Source organism: Pseudopodoces humilis, chromosome 3 (assembly GCF_049639895.1).
Source record: "Pseudopodoces humilis isolate 2021_Gansu_Grassland_sample_001 chromosome 3, ASM4963989v1, whole genome shotgun sequence".
In the NCBI taxonomy this organism is placed as follows: domain Eukaryota; kingdom Metazoa; phylum Chordata; class Aves; order Passeriformes; family Paridae; genus Pseudopodoces; species Pseudopodoces humilis.
The window spans coordinates 66,112,175-66,137,529 of NC_142202.1; the positions used below are offsets into that span (position 1 = coordinate 66,112,175).

General features: G+C 38.9%; 1 protein-coding gene across 1 annotated transcript in view; it reads right to left on the reverse strand.

Annotated features, from left to right (window-relative positions):
- The window catches only part of NT5DC1 (5'-nucleotidase domain containing 1), a 126,040-nt gene continuing 100,685 nt past the window's right edge, over positions 1-25,355 (reverse strand). Inside the window, exons 9-12 of the mRNA XM_005518291.2 lie at positions 18,283-18,401; positions 17,505-17,663; positions 11,300-11,468; positions 1-236 (exon numbers count right to left, since the gene is read on the reverse strand). Of these exons, the coding sequence (XP_005518348.1) occupies positions 118-236; positions 11,300-11,468; positions 17,505-17,663; positions 18,283-18,401 (566 nt within the window). The 3' untranslated portion in view covers positions 1-117. The remainder of the gene's footprint in view (positions 237-11,299; positions 11,469-17,504; positions 17,664-18,282; positions 18,402-25,355) is intronic.

Here is a 25,355-nt window from a genome sequence, read left to right on the forward strand (position 1 = left end):
TCTGCTTTAATCCATCATTCTATTTTATGAAGCATTTCACACAGCATTTTCACCAATTAGCATTTGGTAGCAGTTTAAGTAAGGGCCACAGGGTTATTTAAGGAAAAAGCTGACAACTTATTTCATCGTCACTGAGTCCTCATTTGGCAGCAGTGCTCTTGGAGGGCTTGGGTAGTACCCAGCAGTTGCTGAACTATTTGAGGAAAATCGTGTAAATCTATAATCCAGTGGTAAATCTGCAAGACAGAAACATACCACATCTGATTAGCAACACAGCCTGTATCACATAAAAAATAAGCTTGTGGTGAATAGCAGTAATTTTTAAAACCTTGAGCTGTTTGCTCACCGGTATCAGAATTCAATCAGATTGCATGATTACACATTTATTTGACATCTTCATCTCTTCAAGGGATTGACTTTCAGAGTTTGTTCAACTGCAGTAAAGGATATTCAGTTCCTTGATTGCTGAATTAATGCTAGTCAGAGAAAATTATTTAACTAATGCTTAAATACTAATCAAAAATCTACATTGAACCTAGATGCAGTTTTTCTCCCAACACAACTTCAAGTTAATTCTTCAGTTTGTCATCCTCTCTTATCTCAGCAAGTGGCTGGTAAGAGGGCTATGTTTAAAATAAAGAATCAGTTTCTTTTTTGTTTTTCATGGCTATTGAAGCAAGATTCCCGAAAGGCATCCCCTCTTAGACCTTGCAGTCCAGTGTTAACAACATCATTTTTTATCAAGCGTTCTTAGAAATCTGCACTTGTAACTTGATGTACTCATCACTTCCAGTCTGTAAAGAACACTGAATGCATTAAAATAGCACTGCACAGTCAAGGCTTTCTTTTCTGTAACTTTTTAAAAAGTCTCTGCTGCCAACAGTGACCCGCCCACCCTCACAGCCAGAAAACTGATACTTCCCCGGCTCACCTCATACTCAAAGTTCAAGAAACCAAATTAAAAAATGTATAAATACAACTTAGTTCAAGAAAAAATCCCTTTCCAATAAATGAAAAGAAAAAGCAACCTCCCCCCAGACAGGGTTATCTCTTTTGCAGGTTGTCTGTTTAGAACCAAAGTAAAGCACAAAAGCTATTACTCAGCTCATCTGTACAACAACTTATGAATTGCAATTTTTTTTTTTTTAACCTGGAGTAAATTTTGGGAAGTGACATCCTGTCACTACATGCTGCAATTTTTTTCTTCCCCCACTCAACAGCTTCTATGAAACAGAAACCCTCAATTTTAGTAGCTTCGGCAAAAACAACAGGAAATCCAGTTCTGCCTCACAAGTGAATCGCAGGCAGGCACCAGGACAGCATCCAGGTCTGCAGCTTTAAACATAATACAGCAAGCAAATGAGTACTTAGATCAAGCTGAAAAGTCAGATAGAGGCTGGAATAAAGTAGGATAGGAGGAAAGTTAATTGGAAGAGAATTATTTAAGTGGGTGATTTTAGCTTGTCAAAGAAGTTAATTTTCTCATTTTGTCTGAGTCAGGGAAATCTCTGGAGCTCATTGTGAGCGTGGCAGAACAGGCAGATGTTTTTGTAGTGTGCAGAAGACACAGTGGATTTACTGGCTGCTGAGACTATTTATGACACTCAGTTTAACACAAAGGTTTCAAAATTACAAAATAAATTGAAAAAGAAAGCAAATATTTCCAAATATCTTTATGAGCTATAAAAAAATCAAATGTCATACAGTTATTTTTATAAAAAAGCTTTTACTAGCTTAATAGTGTAGCAGTCTGGAGGTTCCCAAGAGCAGTTCAATCGAAGAGCAGCACAAATGGAGCAGACTTGCTACAGAGATGCTTATTGCTGAGGAAGAGAATCAGCTGGATCAACATGATAATTTCATTGGTATTTCTTGGTAAACTAGTTTTAAAGAATAAGCTTAAACACCCAAACCATTCTATACACAATGCAAAAGGCTCCAAAAGAGAATAATCACACTTTTATATATTCACACCCCAGTCTATCAAGTTAAATGTTGCTTTTATCTCAGCAATCTGACTTTGGAAGATGACTAGAAAATATCCATTTTGCAAAAGTATATAAAAAAAAAATTAGTACTTGATAATAAAGTCATTCTTGGGGGGAAAAAAAATTAAAAAAAATAGCTGCTTATTTCTAAGTTGTTGGTTCCGTAGTTTTTTTGGGTTTTTTTCCCTAGTGTTTTTTCCCCAGTAAATTCTTTAGGGTTTGCTGTTGTGCATGCTCACAGCTGCTGCTGTGGTGGTAGAACTTTGCATCTTGGCACCCACTTCTCCACCTAACCCTGATGGAGAGTCATAAATGGGGCAGGGGGCAGATATGAGGTCCTCTCTGAGACACAGTTTGACAGCAAGGCTCTAACGAGTCCTAAACTAAACACTACAATAACAAATTCAACACAAAACTCATCCAATATTTCCACTACCCTAAAAAACCTTAAATAAACTTGAACAAAAGAAACAGCCTGAGACTGGAAGAAGGAACTAGCTGACTCTACCCAATTTATTGACAATTACAGTCCCAGAATATTTTTATCATTCTTAGGTAATTACACCTAGAATTTTATTTTTTTTAACCCAAGACAAAGAGGATATTCCCTTTAAGAGTAAAAGGCTCCCAGAAATCAGACATGAAGGGTCCCAAGAAGATCCCAGAGGAGTTTAGAAGGTCCTAGATCGACAGAAATGCCAGTTATTAGATGTATCTAATACATCTGCTGAGTTCCTGTCCCACTCCTTTCTTTGCTCCCACACCAGCCTGAGTGTGAGCGATGAATACTGCTTTCCTTTATGGTGACCATTGAGTGTTATTAGCATTTCCCAATGGTTTGGGCAAGCCTCACAGGTTATATGGCTTCACCTGAGCTCAGAAGAGCTCCTGCCCTGCCCTGCCTCCCTTATGCCCTGGTGTGAACAAAATAACAATGATGATATTTGAACAGTAGTTACTGTCAGTGTTCCATTTATCCAGATCCAGGTATTAAGTGACATTAAGGACAACATTGTATTCTGATGCTTAAGTATACTCATAGCCACGCATGTACTTAGGAGTTATGGATGGATTTGTATCATATTTCCAAAGCTGACAACATCACACTGTCTTCTGTGCGGTACACTTAGTGTAGGCCAGCTAAATGAATGCCACAAGCTTTTATCAGAGGAAGACTTGGAGTTCCACCCACAAGCAAAGAAGAGAAACCACAAGAAGAAGGGAAAATGTAATATTCTCAATGAGTGATCAGGAAAGTATTTGAGTAACTGAATGGAAGACAATTTTAATTTAATCCAGACACAGGCTTGCTTGATAAACTTACTACTCTAATTTTTTAAAATTTGCTTAAACAAACCAATACATTAAACAAATAAAATCTTAACTAAGCACTTTAGATGGATGGCATTGTTTTTCAATTAAAAGCACAGTCCAAGACTGAAACAGATTTCTCCCAAAATACACAGCAGAAATGTCAGGAATAATTTTTCAGTATTGACCAACAAAAGCAAAGCCAACATTTTTTCATCATGACACCACAGCAGCATCCCTGGGACGAGTGAGAAGCTCTGCAGAAAGCAGAACTTCCCCTCCCACCCTGAGGTCTGTTCCCTGCCAGTGAGCAGGGCTGGCGCCAGATGCTGCAGAAGCCTCCTAGTAAACAGCAGGGCTGTGTTCTTAAGTGAATCCAAATATATCCTCCCGATTATCACCAAGGAAAAGGCACACAGAAGAGAACTAAAACCTTGTTAGTGATACCCAAGTTTGAAAAAAATCTTTAAACTGCTTAATTGTGGCAAATTTCAGAAAACACTGTCAGAGCTCTATCTTACATCTCATCATCCGGGTGAGGTAATTATAGGGGCAAACCATCAGCTAGTATAAATAATTCTTTTCAGGATTTTCCATAATTATATTATTCCATAATATAACTGGCTTATAAGCTTTATCATAAATCTTTCATTGCATTTCAAAGTCACTGCTGAAAGAAAACATTAATTTCTTAATGATAACAATTTCTAATAATTATTTCTTAGCAGGGGAGTAAGCAGAATTACTGCAGGGAAACTCACCAGTTTGATCGTGCCTTCGAGTGACCTGACTTGCCAGTCTGTGGGTAATCTGTAAGAAGTGTTGCTTTCTCTTAAATAATAAATGTTTTTATCTCCTGATCCATCTCTATTTTGTAACAGTCAAAGCAGCACTTGCACTAAAAGCTCAGGATGTGAGAGAGCATACTAGAGGCAAAAAGAAAAACCCAAGGCCACAAGTAGATTTATCTGATAGCAGTTATTTTTAGAAAAACTTCTAAGGCTGATTTTCCTAAACCAGAGGTCAGACGTTTGCTGTATTAAAGCAAAGCTCCCAAAAGAGTGAAGTCAGCATGAGAAAAGCATTCCTTCTGTCAATTACATGAAAGTCAGTGCTGCTGCCTGCATACTGCATAACTCAAAAGTTGGAGAGGAGGAGAGTCTCTGTGCAGTGTCGTATGAGAAAGAGGGGACTCCTCAAAATATATGTTTGCTCCATAGGAGAAAGTGTCTGGGTTTGGATATAGTTGGTGATATGAGCCAGTGCAGTTTACCCCTGGGCACACAGGAATAAAGACTAAAACTACTCTCAGTCAAAGTGCAGGTTTGCTGCTTTACTTGCACTTACGTAAGAGCTTTTGCCAACACAGGTGTATTGGTTGGAGATCATGCCTGTGGCACCACCAGCAGACATTTGTGGCCTGACCTTGGCCTGAGCAAGTGCTTCAGTGCCACTGAGGTTTGTGGCTGGTAACTTTTCTGTGGTATCTAACACAGAAGACAGTGCCATTGGAGAAAACCCAAGTGGCAAACTGCAGGGATATATGCAGCAGCAGCTTCAATACCAGTTTTGCAGATGGACAGGTGCCTGGGGAAATGGAATGACTGTCCTATCATGGCTACTGTGATTGCTTGTGGTGTGCAATTTTATTGTAATTATCTTGGGAATAACAAATCACATCACTTTGTGTCTATCCTATGGCCAAGGGACAGCTGACCCCTTCCTGAACAAAACAGCTGTGCACAAGGCGTGCACTAACTCGCAGCCGAGCCTGCGAGTGAGAGTCTGCAGTGAAGGACAGCCTTAGAAATTCCTTTTGGGTTTTCATGAGGACACTCATTATTCCTACGTGAGGGAAGCATCTCACATTTTTGTTTTAGTTTAAACAGTGGTTTTTGAAGGTTTTGTAAGAAAACAGCCCCGTGTGGTTCTTTGCTTGATCTGGAACTGATCAGAAGAAAATATTGGACTATAATATTTTTAAATATGTAGCTGAAGAGTTAATCTAAAAAAAATTCTTTAGAGAATGCCAAGATCCTACCAGGATGTGTTAGTCTTTCATATCTGTTAATTAATTTCTGTGTGAATGACTCATTCTGGATCTTAGAGCAGGAGGAAGGGCTTCTGAAGTAGGTTCAAGAAGTTAGCCTGAAACAAGCAATTGTTTGGGCTGACAGTCATTTCTGATTGTTAAAAAAAAAAAAAAGAGTTGCAATTTGAGACTGTGAAGGAGCTATATTAAGACAAATGCAGAGATGATACACCCCTTTACTTTCATTTTGAGGTAAACGCACCAAGATCAACCTTCCTCTCCAAACTCATGAGATGGGTTAATCTAATCATGTTCCCCTCTCTGGTAAAACAAATGTTTTGTTTCTCTTTCCCTGATTTTTCTCTGGAGGGGTGACAAACATTGTTTACCTTGAAATAAAAATCTCCACACAGACACACATGAAGACAAGGCCTATATAGTTTTTTGTGCATGTGTGACCATCTTAATTCAGAGGGAATATGTTAGGCACCAATCCAGAGTATCCAATAGGAGGTTGCAGGTTATGTACAATTTCAACCTGGTCAGACAAGTATTTTCAATACTTGGTGATTTACCTATTTTCACTTGTTTTCACACTCAAAAATTATCAACACTTTGTATGACAATCACGATTTATAAAGTGTCAATCTAAACCCACCCCATAAGCCTGTGATCCAGTCAAAATCCAATTATAGCTTTAATTACAGCCTGCAAATGAAATTATACTGCCTGAGTTGAAGGATAACTTTAAAGCAGAAATGACTGAGTGGTTCCCCCTTTCTTAATGAGTTGCTCATGAGTTCTCCCTTTAATCTTTTCGAGGTGGCTGTACTTTGACATCTCATAGAGCAGAATAACGATGGCAGGAACATTTCTGTCAGCTATTGGCTAGGAAGTAATCTTTTGGGTTCTGCATGATTTGACATGGTTTTCAGGGGCACAAGTCAATACACCTTTCTGGAGGAGGAAGTAAAGCCTCAACAAACTGTAATACACTGAATACTGTTCTTTCTACAATGAAAATTACTATCAAGTAGTAAAATTCTGTGGAAAATATGAGGTCTCAGATTATTTGGGAAGTAACTAGGTCCCATAGACTTTTTATAAACTAGTCCTGATTTGTTGAACAATACTTTTTTATGGTTAAAATGCTGTTTATTGTTGGTTTCAGCTGTATTTTTCAGTTTTAAAAATAGATGCCTTATATTTTTTGGTTGCGTTGGGCATGATTTTTCTTTTTTCTTCTAAAATGAGAACACTGAAACTAATTTCCTGGAACAGATGAATCAGATTTACATTATCTGATGCTTTTCAACTGACACATAGATCAAGATGCTGTTTATACATTCAAAACACATATCTTCTCTCTATTCAGTTATCTTTGTTATCTTTTTTTTGCCTTGTATGAAACCTCAGGGACAGAAAACATCAGAAATGTTACTGTTTTGTATTTACACCAATTTTTCATCAGGTGTAAGAATACTTCTTTTGCATAAAAGGTTTAATTATAAAAATGACCTCTTCTAGCAGCAACTATTATTTGTAAGAGGTAATTCCCAAAGCGACTTAAATCCTCAAAGCATTTTGATAAACAGTCTTTTGATGCAATTGTATAGTCTTACACTGAAGTTGGCAAATAAAAGCACAGTTGTAAGATAAGGTATTAAATATGAAAGGTTACTTCTAACTAGCAATGCATAATATAGACAGTTCTATGTGTTTTAAGCGAATTGTATATTATTGTAGCAGTTGAGTAAGAGCACAGTTATCAGTCTGGTTACAGCAAGGACTAATTTAATTTTAAAAGGAGTTGGATTTCACTTTCAGTGCTGTAATAGCAATGAAAAAACATAGAACTAAGGTGCAAAAATATGATGGACTTTTTTTTTGTTTCACTTCAGCAATAATTAAAAATGATGCTGTTCAGGATACAGAAATCAGTACATGGCTGATCAGTGTAGTATATGGCTGTAGCATATGGCTGATTAGTGGTTAGTACATCACTTGATTAGTGAAATTAATGTCTTCCATGATAACAGTTGATTCCTCCAGGGGATTCACCTTTAAAATATATGTGGAAGACGGTGTGTGAAGTTTGCAATTTGTAGTTGATCTCTGCTGGGCAGACCCGTGTATCTGCGACCTGCACATTGCCAGTTCTGGAGCCCCAGCCACAGCTGCCTTGAGCTTTCCATTGTGTAGATAATTTGCAGCTCTAAGCAGAAACATGAACTTCTTTGTCATGGTTCACTGGCAATTTTATCATTATATTTATACAGCAAGCAGGCTGACGACTCAAACTCCCGCAGAAAGTGGCAGGGTACAGATCTGTAGGCATCTTTAAAGAGACAGCTTTGGTTAATTATAATGGAGATTTTTTCTCTTGTTCTAGCTAATTAAAGTAACAATAAGGAATGAAGAAAAACTTACTCAGCCATATGGACAAATCCCGATACGATTTCATATTGCATGTAAGATTTAAAAATATCATGCATTATTCTCATGCATGACACAAGCTTGGTTATCAAATCTCCAAAGTGTGAAATGAACTCTGCCTCCATAAAACATTTTCATTTGCACTAATTCTTCTCTGAAATGAAATTCTCTTGAGCTGCAACATCACTCAATCTCCTTTTCTTGCTTGCAGTAGTTTTTAATCCTATGACAAACTTCACAATTCAGAGGTTATGAGACAAATTTAGAACATTAGTTTAAGAACCTTGAAACTAGAAAAAAAAAGTTTTTTATGTTCTTCTTATTACAATTTTGAACCCACTTTTTTATCCTTTTCTTTGCAATGAAATAAAAAAAACAACTTACCAAAATCCCCCTCATAGCTCTAAAACTTTTCATGGATTTTTTTTGAAGTGTGACTTTTACAAAAATACCAGTCACAGTGAGATTGAAAGGCAAAGCATTAGCTTGAAATATATATATCGTATTTTTGGATCAAAGAACTGTTAATCAAAAAACCTGTCTGAAATGGTATTTTTGAAATTATTGAAATTACTGTTGGAATACTTACATAATGCAGGAAGTACAATTATTAACATGGGGATCTGTGATCACGTGGTCACAGAGTAGTGGTTGCTGTCCTTGAAGGTAAAGTACAGATTATTCAGGTAGGAAAGATAAGAGTAATCCTCCTCTACTTGGCTCATACCTAACCTTCTGAAGTGGAGAAGGAAGTGGTTTACTGAAGTGGAAACTGTGGTTTTTGCAGAATGTCATTTTTCAGAGGCCCCTACACTTTTTAATTTCCATGTGGGAGCTTTAAAGTAACATTCCCACGGTAATGGATCCCAGTTTGGAAAATCTGTCTTATGATATCATTGTGCTTTAAAATGCTCAAAATCTGTAAGGGAGCTGTAAATGAGGAGAGACTCAACAGCAGAAAAGTGGAGAAACAGATGGATTTGTGAATGAGACATGTAGGATAGAGGTAGGGACATTGGCTTCTACTATTTTATTAACCATGTACTGTCAGTATAATGTATATCTGATTTCCACTCCAAACTGATGGAAATACACAGAAGGTACTGCAGAAAGTCTCCTTTGGACAATTTTATCAATTAATTAACAATATTTATTTAACAATGAATGAAATATACTTTTTCATGCACAAAAAAATGCCAGTTTCTCTTCAGAGATTCTCAGGAGAGTTTATAGATGATGAACTGTGGAGCAGTAGTCTGCAACTCCAGTAATACCTTCCTTGCCAGAGGAGAGATTAGAGTTCAGAACTTCTAATGCATCTTTGAACCGGTATTGAGTATATGAGTTACCAGTACTGAGTAGAGCTGAACAGTTTTTGGAATGATCTTTTTCAATGTGTCTTGAGAAGTAAACCAAGCTGTTCTTTATGCACAGATACTCACTGCAGCCAAAAAACAAGAATCAATCTTAAAGTCAGCAGTGCAGCCATCTGCCACATTTCACCAAATATTTTTGCAGATCACAAGCTGTTGGCATCCTGACTTGTACGTGGCACTTACTACTGCTCACGTAGGTGTACAAAAAGCCAGGTCAGACATAAATGATGGAGAAGCCCTTGTCAACCCCCAGCTCACAGGAGGCTGCAGCACACCTCCAAGTGAGGTGGCAGCTTGTTGGGCTGGGTCAGGCTGAGCGAGGTGCTGCCAAGGCTGAGCCAGCCAGAGTGGAGCTCACACAGTCAGCACAGCTCTGGCTGGGAGCTGGTTTCATGTGGTCAGCATGGTGGCAACTTGGCTGAATGCTTGGGCTCAGGGAACCTTGAGGAAAGGCCTGAGTTTCTGCAGCTTGGCAGTGGAAAGTCCTCTGCTGGTAATTAAAGCAGATGAATAGGAAAGAAAAAGCTGGAGAGCCTCAAATTCACATAAGCCATTTCATTCTCTTCTAGCTAGTTATTCCCAAATAGCTGCAGCTAAGATATGACTTACAACTGCAGCCAAAAACGTCAGGGCTTGGCAAAGCAGGGTTTCTTACAGCTTGCTCTGACAGGAGTCAGACAAGGTATTCAAGAGGAGTCAGGAATTCCTTAACATCCATAATAATGAACATCTGCTCTTCCACACAAACAAACAAGAAATACCACTCTCCGTAAGAAAGTGGAGATGTTCTCGTACCTTCAGCTTTGAGTCTGCTGTCTGGTGCACAGCTGCAAGTTTAAAACATTACTTCTCCCCTGTCCTTTAGCACTGGGGTTTAACTTTTACAGACATGACCCCCTGCCCCAGCACTGGTTCAATGCAGTGAGGGACAGCACACCGTGCCCCTCCTAATAGAGAAACAGGCTTTGCAAGAGCTCCACTGCTGATGACCAGCAGCTATCCTACTCACTAACTGCCCAGATATGCCTTATGGGTTCACACCCTTTCATCTGTAGCTGGAAAGCTTGTCATACATTTGTGGATGAGAGCCCTTGCTTGTCCTTTAAAGTGAGCTGTGGCTGGTGGGGAGCTGCCTGGGAGGCAGAGTTTCAGACTGTGGCTGACCATTTTCTCTTGGCCAACACTTCCAAAGCAAGCCACAGTATGGCCCTGGAAAAGGTATTAGATGGCAGTTCTGTGAAAGTTATCTTTCTGTTGGCATGTTCCCTTGGCATGTTTGGGCTTTGTGCCTTTAGGCTGAAACAGACTTCAAAATGGCAAATATTGGACGCATAAATAAATTGTGGCAGTCTATGACTGCTCTGTTCTGAGATATTCATACAATGTAAGTTTATGGGTAAAATATGGTTGCAAAGAAAAGCTCTATCATGTGTCCTGCTGTAGAAGTCACTGCTGGGCAAGCCTGAAATACTCTCTTGCAACAAACCTTTTATTCCTCGGTTTTATGCATGAAGCAGGCAAAAGAAGCTGAACAGAGGGGTTAGTAGAGTAAATGCTTGCTGTGTTCCTCATTGACTTAATAATTAATTTATTCCTTTAGGTATGGGTATCGACAAAGTTCAGTAATGCAAAACGTTAGATGGAGCACATGGGGGCCTTCACCACCACTTCCTAATCCACTGGTATGTACTGCAGCTCCAAAGTTACAGAGAGATGACAGGGGAAGTGTAACAAGCCAGATCAGTGAGAAACATTTTTGTAAGTACAACACTCCCCAAGTAACTTTGCATGTTGTTTACTTCAAATGTATCTCACCACTGAAAGAAGGAACAGCAAATCACAGTGGGGAAGTAGGGACCAAGTTCAGGAACAAACCTACAGTCTGGCAAACGTTGCACCCTATCTCTAACAGGGAATCAATTAAACACTTAGTATTTGCAGACACAAACAAAACTCCTGGTGTATCAGGCAACAATTAAAAGCACAAATGTCCAAGTAATCAATGGCCACTAGTGCTAAGTGTTGCATCATATGAACAGAGTATTTTGAGTGTATTTTAGACACATGTAATCTCAAAACCAGATCTACAGCACTGCAAACTTACTATGAATACTGCATGTTAATTAGAAAAAAAAAAACCCAAACATTTTCCTTACCTGCTATTGCTTCCAGACTAGGGATTGCAATAGTGCTGTAAGTGCTAATACATTTACAGGACCATGTGTGAACTAAGGTCTCCTCTGCATTTTCCAGGCCTGGCAATCTGTCCATGAAGAAAGAGCCCCACTGCTTAGATACAAAGTAAGGAACTTTGAGCTGATCTCCCTGAAAGAAAAATAAATAAGTATGTAAGTTTAAAAAAGAGAAATATTTATCCACAAGCTTTAGGTTAAGGAACTCTAGTGTTTTTCTGATTTTCTGGGAAGCCTATATTGTATCTCAGGACCAATGTGGTTTTAAAATATAAAGACAATAACAGTCTTCCCATAAATCCCCAAGTTCCTGTTTATACAATTTATGTATTCCCTAGGACATAAAAAGTTAACTTTCAACATTTTTTAAACCTTTTAAGAAAACCCCTTCTATTTTCCCTGTTTTTCTGTTTTTGATAGTGTGAATTGCATGCTGCTCTTCTCTGCTGTAGAGGCTGTGTTACAGCTGGGATCTCCTCCTGGGGGAAAAGGAGCTTCCTGATGCTGGGTGGAGTAACCGCAAAGAATACATCATGCCACCTGTGTTATCTGTTTCTGAGCTGAGGAATGAATGAAAACAGAGCCACAGAATCCATGGAGAGACATTCAGTTGCCTAGAAAGTTGTGAAATATTAATTTTTTCAATGTATATTTTCAGACAACAACATCTAGACTAATTATATTTCAAAGAAAGCATTAAACCAGCATTGGGAAAACTGACTTTTTACCAGTTCATCTTAAAACTTGCTATATACTTCCACAAACAATCAGAAAAAAAATGACAGGACACATCTACAGAAAGATGAAAAAATGGGAAATAAAATACACTAGAGAAAATCTGTTAAACTCATTTGTGTACAAATTAACTTCTCAGACCTGCAGAGCACAGAACAGATACCGTAGTTTGTGCCTTCAGATTTGTGAACTTTTGTACTTTATTCACCATTTAACCCCTCTCTTAACAGTTTTGAGAATCTGCTGGAATCATTTGTGTTTATGACAGAGGCCTGTATCTTTTGATCACAGGGAAGCTGTTGAGGCAGCTGAACAGACCACACCAGTAAACACACAGCCACTCTCTCCATGAGTCTGTGTCAGTTCTTCCTCTGAGTATAAATGGGGGGAGGTGGAAATTAATGATTTCAACAAACGTAGATATTGATTTCTGACTTCTGATGTAAAAAAAATAAACAGATTGGGAAAAACTTCCTATCTTTTGTTTCAAAATAAGCATTTAACTGAAGTCCTGGGCTTTTTTGTTTTTTTGGTCTTTTTGTGCCTTACACAAAGGGACAGCATGTTACTTTCTTTTTTCCCCACTTAATCTTATCTTTCCATGTAAATCCCAGGACTTTACATCAGTTATAATTAAGTGTAGATACTCTGATGAATTAAAATCTGTTTGCCAGCTGGATGACACATGCAGAAAACTCTTAAGGCTGTTACAGCTGTTCAGGTGATTAATCACAACAACCCCAGTACTGGCCCACATAAGTATTTGTACAAAAGAGAGGACCCTGATTATTGACAAGAGGAAAGATGTGAGGGTTCTGCTTTCAGAAGTAGATTATTAGTTCAGTAGACAATTAAAAATGTAATCTGAGGAAACAAACTGATTTTTGGGGAAGTTTGATTCTAGAGTGGGATCTTCTTCCTTATTAAGGAGGAGGGAGTTAAATTTTGGGTTTACAACCCAAGCCCTTGGTGGAATCAAACCCAGTTACATATGAGACTTGTCATCGTGTCACCTGGTGCAGAGCTCTCATCATTTTGCTACTGGCTTATCTCCACATGACAGGGCAGGTCTGGCAGGCTAAATCTTGATTTAAAATCTGGAAAGAGCAGTTGAATCTCTGAGCACATTCCTAGGAAACATCAGACATTGCTCCCCCTTCCATCCCTAACTGATGCCCAGAAGATGTCCTTATCTCACCTGCAGCACATATCTTAGCCTGCAATGAAGAACAGACCACACACCATGAATCTGTACATCTGTGAAATGAGGCAAAAGTTTCCTCTAACTGTGGCTACTCACTCACTCACTCACATGCCTGGAGGCACATGCCCAGCAGCAGGGCTGAGGAGCTCTGGAAGATGCGTCAGCCCCTCCCGATGTCCCCAGAGAATTTGCTCTCACAGCAGGACAGTAGATCCTGGAAAGTGCTGGGCAATCCCTCTTTCTCATGCAAATCGCCCAATGGGTTTGCTCTCAGGCATATTGGTCAGACAGCGGCAGGTCAGATGTTGATTGTGTCAGTTGAGCCTCGAAGAAAATATCTACGCTTCAGGGAAATAGAGATGGCACCAGAAACTCCCAAGTTCCAGGGCCTTCCACAAAGTCAAAACACCTTGAATACTTACTACAACCTTTGCTTTGCTAACTCTAGACAAATAGGGCCTGTTAACAGAATAGACAGAATCTGTTAATAGGACCCTTGGGTAACACTGATTTGTCAGCTTACAAATGACCTTTCTAAAATACAAATTAGCAGGGAGCCAAGCCCATAAGTTTTTCTACATTTGGTAAAGAGATGAAAGATAGAAAGATGTAAAAGAGACAGGAAAGATCAAGCCGTTAATATTTTTAAGGGTTTTATTTAGATGCGGATTTGCCATCTATGCTATTACCTTTGTAGCAAGCACAGAGCATGAAGAATGCCTTACTGCACCTGATATGAGTGATGGTACTGCTGATTGTATGCTGTGTCCTGCGGTAGTATCACACCACTGACTCGTGATACCAGAAAAAAAATCAATGCTCAAAATACATTTTTTCTGGTGTAACAGTATTTGAGATGTTTCTGTCAGCACAGCTGTGCTGACCACAACAACGGGATGTCCCTGAATCACACACCCATGCTGGGTGTGCAAATGGGCAAGCCAGCCACTGGTCTGAATTTTATTGGACAGAACCTGCCCTCCTACACATCATGCAAATATAAAACATTTCACTGTGATTATTGTACCTAAATTACAACAGGGATCACTATAAGCAGATTTAAAATAAAATGTGCTGCACTTCAGGGTATTGCCTTAAGAATATTGCTTTAACTCACCAGGCTTCACAACAGCACATGAGGTTGTTCCTGAAAGTACTGTTAGATTTGTGCCAAAGATAAACAGGAATAAAGAGACAAACAGGGCCAAAAGGCATAATGTAAATAGCCTTGTCTATGTCACGCTAAGGGAGTTAATGGTAATTCAGGGGGATAACAGCCCTGACTTCTACAACAAACCAGTCACTAGGCAGTATTTTAAAAATCCAGTTTTTTGTTCTAACTACAAAATTATCATCTATATCCACCCATTAATTCTTTGATTTCTGCTCCATTCATTAATATAGCCCAAGGTTTTTACACACTGACGGATACTCTGTAATAATTTTCCTCGAAATCCTGGGACAAATTCCAGCTTTCCTTTGAGTTTTCATTGATGGAACTGATCACACATTTAAAGGACAGAATGCAAAACCAAAGCCTCCAGCCAAACAAACAAATCCCCAGTTCTGGGAGGAAGGGAAATCTTGTTTCAACACAATGGCTTGTATTTTTATTCCCCCTGCATGCTGCAATTTACTTAGGAGCCAAGTAACTGCATAAATAGTTTTTAGTCTGCTATTCTCTTGCTTATTTGGATATAACTCAAATACTTAAAAGAATTGCAGTTGTTACCATAATTTCACAGTTATGTGTATCTGGCTTATATCATGCATTTAATTGAAGGGAAAAGACAAAAACTGCAAATGAAAATGGAAATCACAAGTCTCCCACTTGGTGTGTGAGGAGGTTGTTTTCTTCCCCTCTCTCTGTTAGTGATGAAACACCAAACAATTAAGACCAGATTTTTGTAATTTCTTTCTGAAAGATGCAATTGCCAATTAAAGTAATACTTTATTACTTTAATAGTATTTTGTAAAGAGTCATAGCATTGAGAATTGCATCATGTGTTAAGTTTTCAGTCCCTCTCTGCACACACAGCATGGCATGGAAAATCTACAGTAGTACTGTATTTTATTGCCAATGAATGCTGAGGCTGATTAACCAGATGAAATCTAATCTGTGACTAATTTTCCAGAAACACCTGACTTTGTACAATCCTTTGAATTGGCTTTTCTCCCTTCTTAATCAAAGGGTTAATGGGAGAAGTTGCTCGGGGGAATGAAAATAAAACTCTTCTAAGGCTTGTAAAGGGAGTCCCTTTGAACCAGTCCTGTTAAGTTAGTGGTGTCCAGTCATCTGCAGAGATATGGATGTGACCTGTTGTTCAGACTCCAGTGAACAGCATGGTAATGAAATAACACCACTGACCTGCCACGGGCCCCCTGGTTCAGGTTCCTTTAATCAATGCAATTCATTTCTCCCTTGCTTGCTCGCTGTCACTGGTAGCGGATGTAAACGGAACAAGGGTTGTGTGTGGTAGGGGTGGTGTCTCCTTGAGATACTGCAATCTCTTATCAAGAATGCTACAGTGTCAGTGAAATGTCAAGCACCTGTCTAAAAGTCTCAATTTGCTGCTTGACAACTGCTGTGATAGAGAAGATGGATCTTGTGAGCAGCTGAGCAGAGGTGTTGCCATAAGGGAAAACCAAATCGTCATCGTGGGCTCAGAAACACATTGATCCATTACTCTTTCTACTTCCAGTAAAAGAACCACTCTGTCTCTCTGTTTAAAAATGTAAAAATGTTCAAAAGCATATATTGAACATGCTTAAGAAACCATGTTGAACAGATTCCCCAACCCTTACATTTTATGCAGCAATGCAGCAGAATCTCCAGTCAGAGAATGAACAATGGAGGATATTAAGTTATTTTTAAAGCATTAAGTATTTAAATCAAATTGTATTAACCTATAAGTTCTATGAGCTCTTCCTCTCCCACCTCCCCTTCCTTCTGAGAAATACAATCTGTTACAGGATATTGCATTTTTACTTAATTTTTGTTTTTTTATAACCCAGGAAAAAAACCTAAACATTAATGATTACATTTCCTTATTTCAGGGTCTGAAATGTCCTTCTCTGATCTTAGTTTATAAATCAGGACAGTAGGGAAAAATACAAGATATGCCTGTTAAAAACATATATAGATATCTATAATAGTATTAAAGTCCCATTGAAGATACCCTTTTCTCCATTAAAACCAAGAGCTTTTATAACACAGATTAAAAACATAACAAGTATAAACACACCCCCCAAATATTTTCTACTGGTAAGTTAACTTTTATTCACAAAGAGTAATTATTTTAAAAGAAAAATAAAGTTTAGTGTTTTACAAAGAGAAGTGTGAAAAGCGTATGTATTTCTCTGCAATTAGAAGAAAATGAACTATTTATTTAGTAGCATATGAAATGAAGAGACACTCCAAATGGAGAGTGAAGCTTCACTGTAGTTCCTACCTACATGGGACATGCTGGAGGTACAATGCTGCCTCATCATCCGAGTGCTGTTTCCTATCTACTTTGCCCTTTGGCAGGAGAGGAAAGGATAAAACATAGTAATTTCCCAACTTCTGTGGGAGAATTAAGGGATGACAGCAGTGCTAAGGCCCTGCTTCCCAGCTGTGATCAACCTGAAATCATATTATTTATCTGAGGTAACTATCAGTAAGTCTGCACTGGGCCAGATTTTGAAGCAGCTCCTCTTATCTGAGCACAGCTGTCACGAAAACAACAACCTGTGAGGGAAGCAGCAAATTAAAAGTTCTTTGTATATAAGGAAAGCACAAGCAAACCATATTTCACACAGAGAGAAAGTAACCTTCAAAACAATGTCATAAAAATTCCTCCATGTTTACAGTTGGCCACAACACACAGGGAAATGTCATGAACTCAGCAGAGTTCAGGCGTTGGACTTGTGATAAGTGGGCATGAAATTTCTCCTTGTGGGGTGGTGGGCTCTTGTTACTAAAATGGCTCTTGCTAAGGGAGAGCACATACAGCTCCTTTTCTGAGATCCATGGCTTAGCTCCAGGTAGGGGTACTGTGTCACCCATGCATTGCTGGCTGGGACAGAACAGCATCCTCCTGGTAAGACAAGGAGGATACATCTGTGGGGGATGACGATGCTGCCAGCACCCTGGTACGACGAGCAGGTTCATTCTTAGTGCAGGTTATATGAGGCTTTTTTTGTAATCTACTTTATTCTGTTCCAGGAACCATCTGCAGGAACCCTTACCTCATATTTTCCTTTCTTCTCCAAGGGCTCAGATTCAGCCTTTGCAGGCACTGTACCTTTGTCCCCTAGAAGCTCCTCTAAGATGAAGACAGTTTCCCAGTTGCTATAGTGACGAGCTGGGAAAATATCTGAGTGCATACTGTCACCAAAATAAACAACCTGTGAGGGAAGAAGCAAATTAGAAGTTCATTGTATACGAGGAAAACACAAGCAAACTGTAATCCATAGAGAGAAAAAGGGCCTTAAAATGACCTATTAAAAATTCCTCCATGTTTACACTTGGTCAAGACATGCAGAGATCCTATTAATGTCAAGTTTGGTGCTTTATCTTCAACCAGCTCCATAAGGGAAAGGCTGGCCCCACACACCCTCCTTGCTCTCACCCTCCAGGGGCAGTGGAAAGAGATGCCTAACTGGGACCAGCAAAAGGAAGTGTGAGTTTTTTGGCTGACAGAAATAGCCTGATGGGAAGCCATAGAAAGACTACCAAAAAAATACACTAAACTGGAACTAGTTTTAGACTACAAGTTTTAAACAAGACAGAACATTCTTCTTGGTGACTCAAAACTCTTCTGTGTCCAGGAAGGAATCTATTCACTATGAAAAATGTTGTTACACCACCTTTAGTGGCATTTTCCCCTATCCAGACCTGTACTTAGCATATTCCTAGTTTTCACCGATGCCATCTTACATCAATAACTTTAACGAGAGTTTGTCTGGTGAATTCTCTACTGAACCAGGGTATTTTCAGAAATATTTGCTCTCACTTGTAACATACCTTGGGATCCAGCTTGCCAGTCATCTTCTTCAGTAGATCGTAAAGCTGGATAGCATTACCTTGGGAATACCAACCAGGCTTGTCCACTGACAGCAGAGCCTCCTGCTCCTCGTCATTTTCTGAAATCACCAAGCCAAATTGCATGCTGTTAGTGAGACCAGCCCATCCTCCTGTATTTGTGAGACGTGTGAGAAGCTGCCTGTGCACAGCTGGCCTATTTTGACATGAAACCAGCTCCAGTGTCTGGCTCAAGCTCTGGTACTGACTAGACTCAGTCAAGGTGTTTGGTAGCTGGGGGTAGACAGACATTTGTGAGAAAAAAAGCAGCTGAGCCTTGTGTGCATTGGCAACAAGACCTAAATAATTAAATTCATGGACTTTGCCACCCAAACACTGCAGCAGGAGGCCACACAGAGCAGACTGATGGAGCTGCTACAGATGAAGGTGAAACCATGAGATAAAACAGAGAGTAAGAGACAGTAATAGACAACATGTACCTTGCAATACATAAAAATGACCTGCAGTTTTTAAACATTGGCATAAACCCAGCAAAACAGACTGAAGTAGCTCTTAAGGGCATTCATCAGCCTTAGATCAGCACTAACAACGAGCAGTTCCAGTTATCATCCAGTTTTGAGGAAATGATGAGTGGACAAATGATGAGTGGACAACAACCCCAATGTTAGGACGGTGGTATAATCCACATTGACATGTATCCACTCTGGCAGTGTCAGCAAAGTAGAAAAATCAGTAGAAACTGAAACTCCCTGGTCATCGCCCAGCTCTGCCATAGGCTTTGTCTCTGGCTGGGTGCAAAGCATGGATCTGTCTCAGTGTCCATGTAACCTCGCTGCTTTTTCAAATCCATGTGCCAGATGAACTCCTTTTAGCCTCTTGCTGGAGCCAAAATAGTAGTCTCAATGAACTGATAAACTACAATTTCATCAGAAATATTAATATTAATGTATTTTGTCTACTGAACTGGTGAAACAAAAGGTCAATTTTGTTATTTAGTCTCAAACATGTCTTAATTTTATACTAGAGACAGAATAGTTAGAAACTAATACAGTACTTCGATTTGACTTAGGTGTAACATCAGAACCTCAGTTTTTCTCTTGCTTTATAGAACTTTTCAAAGTACTTAAAATGTTTTAGGAATAAGAGGGAAAGAGCAACTTCTCCTTGGTTAGACTGCTGAAAACTGAAATGCAAATTTTGGAGAATGGTGAAATGCTAAGACAGCTTTATGTTTAAGAGCACTGAAGATGCACATAGCACAATACATTTGTCTTTGAAAGAAATTGAAAAAGAGGCAAAAAGAGGGAAATGGGTACATGGAGTGAGAAATGAAATCATTCTTTAATATTATGAATCTACGAATTTGAAGAAATGGAGACAAAACAATTCTGTATTAAGGGTGTTTTATAAACTAGGAAAAAACAAGGAAATTCAAAGTTGACATTAACAATTCATGTAGAACTTGTGTGGTAATGCCTTTTCCTTTGCTCTTCTTCAGGAATGTAACAATAATTGCAATAATAATAAATAGGATAGCATCCATTAAAAAAAAGTCCTCATTTCCTGACTATTAAAACCTTTGATCAAACCACTTCTGAGTAAACAGAAATTTTCAAAACAGTAAATTTATTTCATTTTCCTCGTATTTTTACATATTTGGATGGTTGGCTGAAAAAGTAGACACAATCTTCAAATGACATGGACATAGAAACTTATGAAAACAACTCCTTTGAGATGCTATAAAGGTTTTTGAAATTTGTGAAGATTTGTATAGCTATCATTGTCTCTCCATTCAGTCAATCAAGAAAATAGTGGAGAAAATAGAGAGTTTATGAGAGATATTTTCAGAATAATGACATTACATTTGCAAAAAGGAGCCCTATGTATTGCACCAGCTTCAGGAGGCTCCAGGAAAGAGCAAAAAAGCCTGCTTGCTACTTCTGTGGAATGGCACGAGGGGAAGTCCTGACTGCAACAATTCACTCTAATTACAAGGTAGAAGACCTCTCACTCTGTGAGAGCTATTACTGTCACCCCTAGCAATGGGATTAATCTCACTTAACTCAAGGCATCCGGAATTTAGGCTTCTAATTCACAGTTACAACCTGAACTAGTTGGTGAGGAACCTGTGGCAGGCAAATGACACTGCCACAAGCATTTTCTAGGGGGTGCCAGCTCTGGAGAAGGAAAGGATTTAATTCAGTTAGAAACTTTGCTTTTAGGCAATGAAATAAAGGGAAAGCAATTTTCCCTTTAAGTGGAAGCAGTAAACAGCACTGATATGTCCAGTTCATAATGGCAACACTGACTATTGAAGGAGCTCCATAATTTGAGAAATTAGGAAAGTTCCTTTAAAATATTTGAGTTGTAGGGTCATAGGCATAACATCTGTGAATGGACAAACCTTGCCTTCAACCATCCCATGTGTGAGCTTGTGCTTACACATTGAAGAGTGACTGTCTATTTTATTACTGTAATCAGGAGTGGAAGGAAATGGATGGTGTTCCAGTTGCAATAAGTCATTAATGAGAGCTGTTTCTAATTCACTTACATTGTGGTAAAATAAACATAAGAAAATTCTTCTTCAGCACCGCCTTTTAAGGCTTTTTGTAGAAGTTCTGCCACATAAAAATCGATACACAACAACTTAAAAACCCATCAATGACACACCATCGGCTCTGGCCTTGTATCCTTCAGATGGCAGCTACATGACAGTGCTAAAGAAATCTGCAAATTTCCTGCAAAAATTCTGTATAAGTGTGATTATGGTAGCTCCTAATATATATTAGATATTCTAAGCTGAACACTGGCTACACTCAGTCAAGAGGAAAACTGCTGCTGACCTTCTTTCCACTTTGCTGTTATTGATTCTTAAAAGTTCATTCAAAGGTCAGAAATGCTATAAATATTCTTATAGCAGGAAGCAACATACATAGGCGGGGATGCTGTAGGTCTTATGAAGTAGGAAAAGGAGATGTCCTGACAATTTCAAACAGACTGGATAACCAAAAAAGAATTTCTCTGATGATTTAGATAGAGTGACTTGCCTCCTTCTGAAGCCTCATCTAACACTGCAACCCAGATTCCTGGCTGTAGACTGAAAACGTGCCACGTCAAGAAATGTAAAGGTACCAAGCATGTAAAATTAAAATAATTAAACCCAGAAAATCATTCTGTTAAAACACTTGCTCAAACCTAAGCATGATTAAGAGCAGTCTTCCTGAGGGGAAGTTACAGTTCCTTTTTAAAAACAACAACTAAAGCTTGACTCATGCTGGGGCAATATTAACATTGCTGGGATAGCAATTTCCATATAGCTTTGTCTAACAGCTGGGAAATATACTTTCATCACCAATAAAAGAAAAGTGTTTTCAGATATAACAATTCACTAACAAGACTCAATATCCTTTTTCTTGTGAAAATTTTCTTGCTTACCTTTAAATGTGCATTGCAGCTTTAAAACATGGCCTGAGGAACATCTGTTTTCATTCTGAATGATTATGCAAAAAGTAATCAGTGAAGCTTATTCTCATTTAAATGACAACTGATGGTAATTTACTTTGGCAAAGAGTCACTTTTTGGGAAAGACTTTGCACAGCTTGCTTAGTGCCATCTGCTCTGTGTCCTCTTATGGGTTATACCTGCTGAGATGGAAAGGGTCTGAACCTGGGGATCGATCCCCAGCCTGGCTGGTGTTTACACTGTTAGACCCCAGGCTTTGGGATAGGGCTCTTGGTTGGGAAGCACGAGATCAAGAGAGAAGCTGAAGATGATGGCAAATTTATGCTTCAACAGTTACTCACCTACACTGAGCCACACCTACACCTGGGTTAATTTTCATCAGTTCACCGCCCCTGAAGCACCACCCTGTGCTGCTCCTCCAGCTGGATGCCCTGCAGTGAGTGTTGGCTACACACTGGGCCAGGACCCGCCAGTGACTCACCTGAGAGTCTGAGAAGAGCTCACATCAACTTGACTGGGTAGACATCAGTGGAAGAAAGCAATTCCAAGTGCCCAGAGGCCCTGCCAGCCAAAAGTGTGCTGGGTTTAACTACAATGTTCATACAGCTCATCTACAGTCTGTCCTTCTGCCTTTCCCTGGACACCTTTAACCCCTTTCTACACAGACCTAATTAGACTGGCTATTAGGGTTACTGGTAATTTTTTTCCCTATGAGCTGTGCAGTAGAATGAAAAACATGTGTCAGCTCTGTCACTGCTCATGCCTGTACCTGCTCCTGCCTCTTCTTGCCTGTGGGCAGCTCTGGTGGGCTCCCTCTGCCTGCAGGCACCTCAGGCAGATGCGCTCATGAGTTCAGCAGCTGAAGCTCTGGTTACCAACATGGGGGTTACTGTAAAGCAAGTCCATTCTGTGCTCCACAACTATCTCACTGATATGCCTCTCTGCAATTTAAAATAATGTCATTTCAGACACTGAGGGCATTAATATAAAAGCGCAGTTATGTTCCAGTCTCACTTGCAAACAGTCTGGTTCTGGACAGTGTTTTGAGCTCACTTAAGAAAGACAAACTCCTTTCCAAAAGGGAAATCAGGATAGGAAAGTGCATCATTTTACAAGGACAAAGGGACCTGCACCGGTGGGTTCTTCCAGTTGTAAAGGTATAACAAGATGAGATGACATAAGCAGTAGAATTTCCCTGTGCACATGTTCTCCATGAAGAAAGCAAGCACATACAAGATTCCCAGAGGTAAAACTTCATACCCTATGGGCACCTTTCTTAGGGTATCACCCAAAACTCCTGTGTAGAGACCAAGCAACTTTTCTATGTGGTTTCGAGGATTCACTCAGGTATTAGTGTGTTTTGCCATCCCTGAATTAATTGTGTGCCCTGGAAGCAGCTGTGAAATCCATCTGCCAGTGCATCAGCACTTGCCAGTCCTCTGTCTGACTGCAAGGAAATGATAAAGAACAGATTATTCCCTTAATGTGCTGAAATGAAAGGTTAAGGCTTCCCAAACTGACTGGTGATTTAGGCAACTCCATTCTTGGCTGTCCAATCTGTTTTTTTTTTTTTGTTTTTTTTGTTTGTTGTTTTTGTTTTGCTTTGTTTTTTTTTTTATTCCCCTGAAAAAGCCTGAAGATCACCTCCCCTTGCCTTTGCATCATTCTGCCATTTTTGGGGTGGCTTATGGTTGTTGAGGTGGAGGTTGAACTAATCAAAGTAAAATCTCAGTTTTGAAAGCTGGAACATGATTTTAAAATTTACATAGGCAGTTATTCATCTTTCTTATCCTTAGCAATCCCAACATACATGTGCTCGGTCATACGGAGGACTAAATAATAGCACTACTAAAAGCTGGCAATGCCTTGTAAGAACACCAGAGATAAAGCTGGGGAAAAAATAGAGATACCACCCTCTGGAAAAAAAAATAAACTATTACATAATAATTCATAAGTACTTTTTATTACATTACTAAGAATTACTTTTCTCAGGGAGAACTTCTGTCCTTCCCTTCCACTATTTTGTAAGGCCTGGTAAAACCAAAGTACAAAATAGCGTATTTTCAAATTGCTCTGGGCATATATAAAAACCACAGAATCCTTTGAGCAGAATTTTTTTTAAAAAACAGTTTTAATTTTTTTTAAGTTTTACCAAAACCTTTTATACTTTTATTAAAATCTGCCTTACTGCTTAAATTGTGCCAAGCAACAGACTATGTGAAGATAAAATTGAAGCTTTACTTGTTTGCAAGAAAATCAGTAGTTCCTTTAGAGATGTCAGCAAGTTTCTCTGAAGTTTCACTTGTTTATAAGAAAATCAGTACTTTCTTTAGAGAAGTTTGCAAATAAGGTTCTCTAGAAGCTTTTGATTGTTGTGTTACAGGAGCTGGAAATAACAACTCCCTACAGATTAAGTAATTTGTTTTCAAAACTGTCAAAGCATTAACTTTCTGCCTTCCCAGGAACAGTCTGGCTAACAAAGCCTTTTTGTTTGAAACACTGATTATGATGAAATACAAGCAAGGCCATCTTTTCCTTAGAAAAGAAAAATCACTTTTTGGAAAAGTGATTCTTTTCCAGCAAGTTCATTTTTAACTGCAGTTCATGTGCAAATTTGGCAAGAGTTTTCCGTAATTTTACTTAATTGCAATTATAAATAAGAAAACTTCTACTCTGCAAGGGTAAGGGGGACATAAATAAATAATTTCACTTCTTCATTGCACATATTTTGTTAGGGTTTTTTTGTTCTGTTTTGTTTTTTTAAACTGGGACCTTAGAAAGGTACAGAATGGTACAGAAAGAAAAAAATTCCCTCTCTAGGGCAGTTTTATTCTTGATCTCATTAGTTTTGTGAAAAGATCCAGAGCCTTATAAATGAGGAACTTCTAATATTCAGAAAAATAACCATGTTAAAATTAGTACCATAGTCTTCCTAGAGATCCCTATATAATTACGGAGAGAGACAGGCTTTTCCAGAAATCATTTCCAATTAAAATAAATTAGGGAAGGTATGTAATTGAGGAAAAAACCCCTGACATAAACATTCCAGGAATATACAGGTCAGTTCAACCACCTGTCCATAGCTGTTCTCACCAGGGTGTACATGAGGTAGAAGCAGAACATGGAGGGAAACAGGGAAGATGAGATGAGGGCCATCAGACAGTTCTGACCTAACCAGTCACTTCAGAAAAATTTCTCAGTTTCTCAATTAAAATCAAAGTGAGACACACAAAGCATCATCTTTGCATTATGTAGTCAGTAATCTCCCAGTTTATCCAAACCTTTTAAGCCTCTTTAGTAATACGTTCTGAAATAAGGCATATTGAAATTTTCTCTTGGACCCTGCTTTTCTCCACTGAAAATTGACACTGAAGTGTAATGTGGAAAAAGTCCCTGCCATCATTTACCTTGGCCTTAGACTTTAAAAAAAAAAACCAAACAATCCAAGGGCCAAAAAAAGAACAGAAGTACTTTAATCCTTAGTTACAGGAAAACTAAGAACTTTTTCCCATTTATCTTAATACTTCGTGTATAAAATAAACATGAAAGCTGGAATAGACAATTTGATTCTGAAAAAGTGTATCTCCCAAAGC